This window comes from Adiantum capillus-veneris, chromosome 7 (assembly GCF_014529385.1).
Source record: "Adiantum capillus-veneris isolate H3 chromosome 7, ASM1452938v2, whole genome shotgun sequence".
In the NCBI taxonomy this organism is placed as follows: Eukaryota; Viridiplantae; Streptophyta; class Polypodiopsida; order Polypodiales; family Pteridaceae; genus Adiantum; species Adiantum capillus-veneris.
Window position 1 is genome coordinate 18,008,956 of NC_140937.1, and position 7,637 is coordinate 18,016,592.

The 7,637-nt window shown below is 43.9% G+C and overlaps 1 protein-coding gene across 1 annotated transcript; it reads left to right on the forward strand.

Moving 5' to 3' along the window:
• Positions 1-969: 969 nt before the first annotated feature.
• LOC147453506 (protein GRAVITROPIC IN THE LIGHT 1-like) lies at positions 970-4,682 on the forward strand. Its single transcript, XM_086515687.1, has 2 exons — positions 970-1,121; positions 1,429-4,682. The coding sequence occupies exon 2, from the start codon at positions 2,033-2,035 to the stop codon at positions 3,632-3,634; it is 1,602 nt and encodes a 533-aa protein (XP_086371813.1). The 5' UTR covers positions 970-1,121; positions 1,429-2,032; the 3' UTR covers positions 3,635-4,682.
• Positions 4,683-7,637: the final 2,955 nt, after the last annotated feature.

Genomic DNA, 7,637 nt, shown 5'->3' on the forward strand with positions numbered 1-7,637 from the left:
GTTTGCTGCATTTGCAAAAATTTGATGTGATTGCTTCTTTGCCGCCTCTTGAAGCACCTGTCAACATGTTTGTGAAGACTGTATTTTGGGTAAGATGCAGCGTTTGAAGTTTCCAAAGGATGGTTTGGTTAGGACCACATGCACATTGCAGCTTGTGCATAATGATGTTTGTGGGCCCATGCAAACCTCGTCCTTGTGCAATTACCTTTACCTTGTGACTTTCATTGATGATTACTCCAAGCATGCATGGGTGTATCCACTTAAGTCGAAGTCCGAAGTTTTTTTGTACTTCAAGCAATTTCTGGCTATGGCTGAAAATGTTTGGGAAAAAAAAACCATTAGTAATAGCAAACCTCATGGCCTTACTATGCCTAAGTGTGGATGCACACCTAGAGCTAAAGATGTAAAGACTTATAGGTTAGGACAAGCGAGCGAGTACAACACCCTCATGCATGTATGTACACAATTAAATCATAGTGATGTATGGGCACAATTAGGGCTACCACAACAATAAATTGAGAAGTTTCACCCCAAGAATGTTTGTAATAGAGGCAAGATGAAGTATTGACTATGAAAATGGTGTGGTGATGTTCTTGCAAATTTCATTTGTTTCTTATGGTTCTCATGCAAATTACTCTCTTAAACAATCCATGAATGTGTCTAAGATGGAGGGTTTTTAGGAGCTTTGGCTGACCGATAGAGCAGGTTTATACACACCAGCTTACATGCCACGAAAGCAAGAGGAGGACCTCTACACTTTCCATTCTAACCACAAGCAAGTATTAAACGTGCATAAGAGGATACATAATGGCCTCTTTTAGGTCTAATAGGTCTTTTGGACCAGATGATGATGATGCTTGGAGAATATGCTTTGAAATTGTGAACGTTTTTGCAAGGAGAGGGCAAGGCAAGCCTGCCCTGCACTGTGGCACGGGGGCTCCACCCAATTACAACACATTTTCATGAGAAACAAATGAACATGATTACACGAGAGTAATCCATCACCACCAAATATATTTGGCTCTTCTTACAGACGTTTGGTTAAAGCTTCAAGGGGATGGCTCTCGCCTTACATGGCGTCTGCTCAATGGGTGAAAGTCGCTGTGGGGCTCTCTTGTATGGTAGGCTACCCCCCCCCCCCCCCCTTCTCTCTCTCTCTCTCTCTCTCTCTCTCTCTCTCTCTCACACACACACACACACACACGCACACACACACGCACAGACGCTCACGCGCGCGCTCTCAAGAATACATAGCCTACACAATGAAGCGGTGTCTGTGTGTGTGTGTGTGTGTGTGAGAGAGAGAGAGAGAGAGAGAGAGAGAGAGAGAGAGAGAGAGAGACAGAGAGCGCGAGAGCCAGGGGCCTATTATTGCTAGTCACTTCTCAGCCTACTTGTTTTAAGTAAAATGGCGGCTCTGTTTTGCAGGATCGTCTCTTGGGCTCTCTTCTTTGGCGCAGAGCAGGATGGCACTGCTGAAAATTCTACCCTATTTGCGTCCTCTTGAAGCTTGAATCATCACGAATATGAACTGGACTCCTTGAAGTTCCGCAGTGACCTCTTCTTGAAGCTTGCATGGTGTCCTCATTGGCATCATCATCGCATCCAGAAGGTGATTGCTGTCTGTTCTGGAATTTGGTAGCCCCTGAAGTGAGCTTCCATGGCTATATCATCCTCCTCATCAAATCGTCATCATTGTTGTCTTATTCTTCATCACTAACCCTCTCATCAGGTCATCATGAGCATGAGCTTCAGGGCCGCTATTGCTGTGAGGTGGGCTTTACCGAAGCTCTCATGGCTCCGTCGTCATGATCACAGCCAATGCATGTGTTAGTGCCTTGCCCTATTGTGGACCCGTGAACCCATTGTGAATCCCATTAATCCAGTGTGCTGCTAGATAAGGTTTAGTGGGCACTGATTGCCCTTAAGCTTCATCAACCTTCTTTGCTCCTTGGTCATTGGGAGAAGCTAAGCGTTTGTGGCCACAATAACCCTTTATCGATCTTCACCATTACCAGCGTCTTGCAACGCCATGGCGGGCTCGCCAGCAGAGTCGCCGTTAAAGGCATCCAATATATCAGACTTTGTGCAGAAGATGGCGATCTCATACAAGAGAAAGCCCTCAACAAGCCTTGCCAGGCAATTTGAGCAAATGCAGAGGATATCAGATGAGTCCAACTTGACAGATGTGGATGCATCAAGCAGTGGGGGAGGTGGATCAAAAACACCATCACGCAATCGAAGCACCGAGCTTGATGCAGAGGGCTACGGGGGCAGCATTGTCAATGCAAGTAGAGTAGCTCTTCCTCCTCCTGCTTTTGTGCCGCCTTCACCATTGCCAGACCCGAGCCTCCTTGCGGTGAAGGTCAGAGTCCTTGAAACTCTGGTCTCCAATATGTTTTCCACTGTTTCGTCACTTCGAAGCACCTTCCTGCAATTTCAAGTAGCACAATCATCCTCCGATGTGGGCAAGCTTGAAGCTGCTGAAAAATCAATGGCAGCGCATATACGCCGCCTTAATGAGCTGAAGCACTCATATCTGGAGAGAGATGCCATCGTTTCTGGGCAATCTGTTGAACATGGAAGCCCAGAAGCAGACCGAAGTCCAATCTCCAGTTTTGAAGAGTATCAACAGCCGCAACTGCGACAACAACAAATACAGCCCCCGAAGGATGTTCTTCTTAAGTCCTATGAGGGCATTATCCACAACTTCCACATTGAGGTCCGCAAGAAGAATGCAGAAGTTGAGAGCCTCAAAGACATGCTTGCAGAGTCCACCTTGCAAAAGGAGAAAATTGAGAAGAAGATGAAGAGGTTAGAGCAGCGGCTAGCCAAAGAGGCAGCTTCCATCAATGGGTTACCATCTACTTCAGATGCCAATGTGCCCACATCTCAGCTCCTAGAGAGTGCAGTTCAAGAAGCCGCCGAACTGTCAAGATCCTTCACAAAGCTATTAATCTCTCTTATGAAAGCTGCCCAATGGGATCTTGACGCCGCTTGCGATTCCATTGAAGTGGGTATCAATTATGCGCGGAGATCGCACCGTAAGTACGCTTTCGAATCATATGTATGCCAACAGATGTGGAATGGTTTTGAGAATGATGACTTCTACATCTTTGGCAGCCTTTCCTCAATTATAGACCCGGAAAAGCATAGAAGAGAGTGCTATGATGAGTACTTGGACATGCGCGGAATAGACCCACTTGAACTCATTAGTGTCCATCCTGATTGCCTTTTTGGGAAATTTTGCCACAAGAAGTTTTTACAGCTAGTGCACCCCAAGATGGAGACCTCGTTTTTTGGCAACTTTGAGCATAGGAACCAAATCACAGAGGGGAAGCACCCCAATAGTCAGTTTTATCAGAGTTTTTTGAGGCTTGCAAAGACGGTATGGCTTGTCCATAGGCTTGCATTTGCCTTTAGCCCAACTGCAAGCATTTTTCAAGTCCGAAGGGGCACACGGTTCTCTTCTGCATGCATGGAGAGCGTAGTGCTTGGCATGGAGTTGGATGAAAACCACTTGCCAGCAAAGGTGGGGTTCAGTGTCATGCCAGGGTTTAGAGTGAACGCCGTGGTAATCAAGTCACAAGTTTACCTTGAGGCTTCGGAGGCAAGCATGGATTTAGCTGTATGAAATGAGGAGGCATTATGGAACAGTCACATGCTTATAGAAGGTTTGGCATGGAAGGATCCGCAAGCAGATGGGAGGCGTCGCAGCAATTTCAGTGTCTTGCCAGGGCAGCACGTCTTCTCACTCATATTGATGCAAAGAACAAGCAGGATTTTTACAAGTAGAAATCACGGTAAATGTTCATTGAATGAAGAGACGAAGCTGACAGCCCATCAGGTCTGCCATGTTTTTTGTAGGCAGACTGGTGTGGCCTTTCAATGTACAGACCATCAGTAGAAACAAGTCTTTGCTGTGTTTGTATTACGATGCCTGAGGGCATGGAGTCCGGCTATTTGTACCATTGATTAGTATCACATAGTAGCAGGCAGCTCCATTGTGTTTGAGAGCACTGTTACCAAAAACAGGCAGTTTTTTTAGGCACGGTTTCTGCAAGTTTGGAGACGTGTGTCATTGGAAGTTTTGTCTTAACACCAGCAATGGGGGAAAGCATTAGTCAGCTTGAAGATCTCCAATGTCATGATGAGTCCTTTTGGTTGACATGTAAGAGTCGTTGTTTCGGCTGACTGTGGGATTCCTTGCAATGTATAAAAACTTGTCCACAACCTTTGTAATGCTTAACAGAAAACATGAAGAGCTCAATGTTGGAAGCTCTCACTGCATTTGGCTGAAAAGTTGCTGTGTGTCTTCGTTTTGTTTAGGTTCCAGTCACCAAGTTATGTATGGATGTGGGATTGTGCCTATCAAGGCCGTGCCCTTTGAGGCAATGTGCTTGTGTTTAGGAGCATGAGCTCTTTGATATGGCGGAGATGATACATTTACTTTGGAGGAAGCAAGTCATGGGAAACTCTTTGCATGAGGGTACACATCGTCGCATGCGAATAGCACACCAAAGCCATTGGATGGCTGTGCAAATTTTTGGTTTTTTCTAATACAAGCCTTAGTGAAGGAGGGAGAGCATACATTTGACTTTTGCACGTGAAGCATTGAAATCTTCTTTGGCATGTAAATGGGTCCTTTTATGTAAGAGCTTCATATGACTCCTTTCCTTTTATTTGTTTTAGGATGCCAAAGCCACCCTTCACCTTGTTTAATCTGTAGAGAGGTCACTGAGAAAAAACTCGAGGTTTTGATTTGCCACAGGCACCCCCACACTATGCCTGGAGAAAATCCAATTGGATGGGAGGGTTGTCAGCAGTTCCTTGTGAGCTACACGGTGAAGACTCTGATAATGTAGCAACTACTATGTTAGAATTGGGGGGCAGGGGGGGGGGGTGTGCGTGCACAGTGAGTTTTTAGGATTTACCGTAGATATGCCCCTCTTTGCTACAATTGACACCTTCATGACAAAGAGGACAGTCCCTTAGAATCTTACTGAACTCTTGCCCCTCCCCTGTTGTCATTGGATTCTTTTTCCAGTATGTGAGCTAGCAATTGGGCATTTCCTTTTCACGTAAGGCCAATTTTTTGTCTGGACACACACTTACACATCAAGCTGGTCACTTTCCATTACCTTTTGCAAAGAAAGCGAAAAGAGCTGTACATCGCGCGGTTCTTTCTCGCTCCACACATGCATACACACACAACCTCCACATGACTCCTTCAGGTTTGGCTGGATTTCTTTTGGGATTGTTGCAGATCAAGGAGTGAAAGAGGTTGAAATCTCCTGCTAAAGAGAGGGTTCCACCCTTTTATCAGCAAGCCTATCCTCTTTTGTGGTTAAAAATGCTGCTGGCATCATCTAACCTTGACGGGTAGTCATCCGCCCACATTAGCATTTTACTCCTTCCTTTCAAACAAAGATCATCTACCTACTTTTTCAAATCAGATACAAAAACAAAGGGTTCTCATGGCTTGTGTGACCTTTTCTCAAATAAATTTTCCTCATCTCTTTGTGTGTTATTTACCTGCACTTTATCCCCTTTCATAGCTGATTCTTCCTTTCAAGCAAGATCATCGAGCTACTTAAACAAATGACATACACTTATAAATGTTTGAAAAGACAGAAGTTAAGAGCAATTATTATGGCTAACATTATTTTTTTCGCAGTTAATATGCCCACCTTTCATTCTTGTAGCCTCCTAAACTGAGCCCCATCATTTCTTTCTCAATCCCTTAAGGCTCTGAAACGGAAGGTCATAGCATTGGGATGAACTTGTAAAGCTTCTCTCTGTTGAATGAATTGTAAGGGGACCCATGGGTAAAAGAGCAGAGAAATGCTTTCCTTGAAGGAAGCACACGTACTTGGGTCCAATTCTAAGATTCCATGTAAATGGAACCAGGCCAGCAGCTTGCACGTACCCGCCTTTGCACGTCACCCGCTTTCCCAAGCCAGTGCCTCTCGCTCTTCCTCCCTCGCATCTTCCATGTGATGCAGTTCCCGCCGATGAGCACCATCAACAGCCTTCAGCTTCCGTATCAACTATCTACGACTCTCCGGGGAGCCCATCAACACCATTTGCGCCCATTGCAGAATGCTCATCGCGAATTCTGTGGCCCATATCAACATTTGATCTCTCCTGCCGCACCGCACAGACACAGAGAGAGAGAGAGAGAGAGAAAGAGAGACTCACGTAATCACCCATGAAGAATACTTGGGCATGGCTTTGTACCTCAAGTTAAGCTATGTAAAATATGTTTACACCAGGAATGAGACGGAAGCGTTCATGAAGCAAGAGCAACTAGTGATGTCAGAAAATTACTCAAGGACAATTAGTTATGCAGGATATCATGCAAGCAAATGCTATAGTTCGTGACTACTTTGTCAAGGTAGGTTATGAGAACTAGAGGGTTTTTTTTGTGAGCATTTTTTAGCGAGTGTTTTTTGGAATTTGATGAGCAGATTTCAAAAAAATTCTCGAGAGAATGAGAAAGAGGATATGTCAGAGAGGGGGATGGGAGAAGAGGGAATCCATATCACAAAAACCTCTCTCATCTATTTTCATGACTCTTGCACTCTCTCACCCAATCTAGAGAGAGAGAGAGAGAGAGAGAGAGAGAGAGACCTTGGACAAAAAGAATTTAGATTTTGTGAAACATTCTCATACTTTTCAATTCTTTCTAAGCGCTCCATTGTTTACCCATTGGACAATTTGGTCAAAACATCAAAAAGATTAACATTCATTATTCATAGAAAGCATTAAGTTTCATATCACTTGTAGTACATAAAGCATCACTTTATAAGTTGGGCCCGTAATCAATTGCTCTAAGGCCTTGGTTTTGTAGTAGTGTTCTCTTGTATGGGTAAGAGATTATTGACCACGCGTCCTATTGGCTCCTTCAGTTTCTCTTCATCCGCCTTTGTGATGATCCCAGTTGTCTTCCGACAAGTGATGTGACGAATTTACCCTTTTCGGTCAAGCTTTACAACTAGTGCATCTTGAGCTACGTGTGCATTCAATAAAGACCACACATTTCCATTGTTGTGTCGATAGCCTGCTTGAGCCATTGTTTTTCATATGTTGCTTCGCCGAGGATCTTGAATTAATATTTAATTTAATAGATGACTGATTTGACGCCTCAACAACCTCATTCCCTATGACAGTATGCAAAAAAAATGATTACTAAAAAATACTTTCTAGAGTGAGCTCTACAAAAAGCGTATATTCAAAAACCTTCCATCAATGGGATTCCAAAATGATATATACGCTAACGAGAGAAAACACATGCTGTTGTAGGTAAATGCGAATCAAAAACCAATTACATATCTATGGTAGATAGGCGTGCTCTCTACTGAGTGCATTGAAGATATGGAACTCTCCAATAACTGGTTGGTGGATAAATATATTTATGTTTTGTCTTACGCCTAACACACGTAAGAATATAAAGTAAATGTGCTTACATGCAAAATAGAGTCACTTGCGTGCAAGACAATCTTGAAATTGTACAAGTTGGTTCTTTGAGAATTTGAACCTCATACATATTCACATGATTTTCTTCTCCATGTAATTCCACATTGAAAATATCGTTCACTCCTTTGACCCGACAAATCTCCTCTATCACCCTTGCC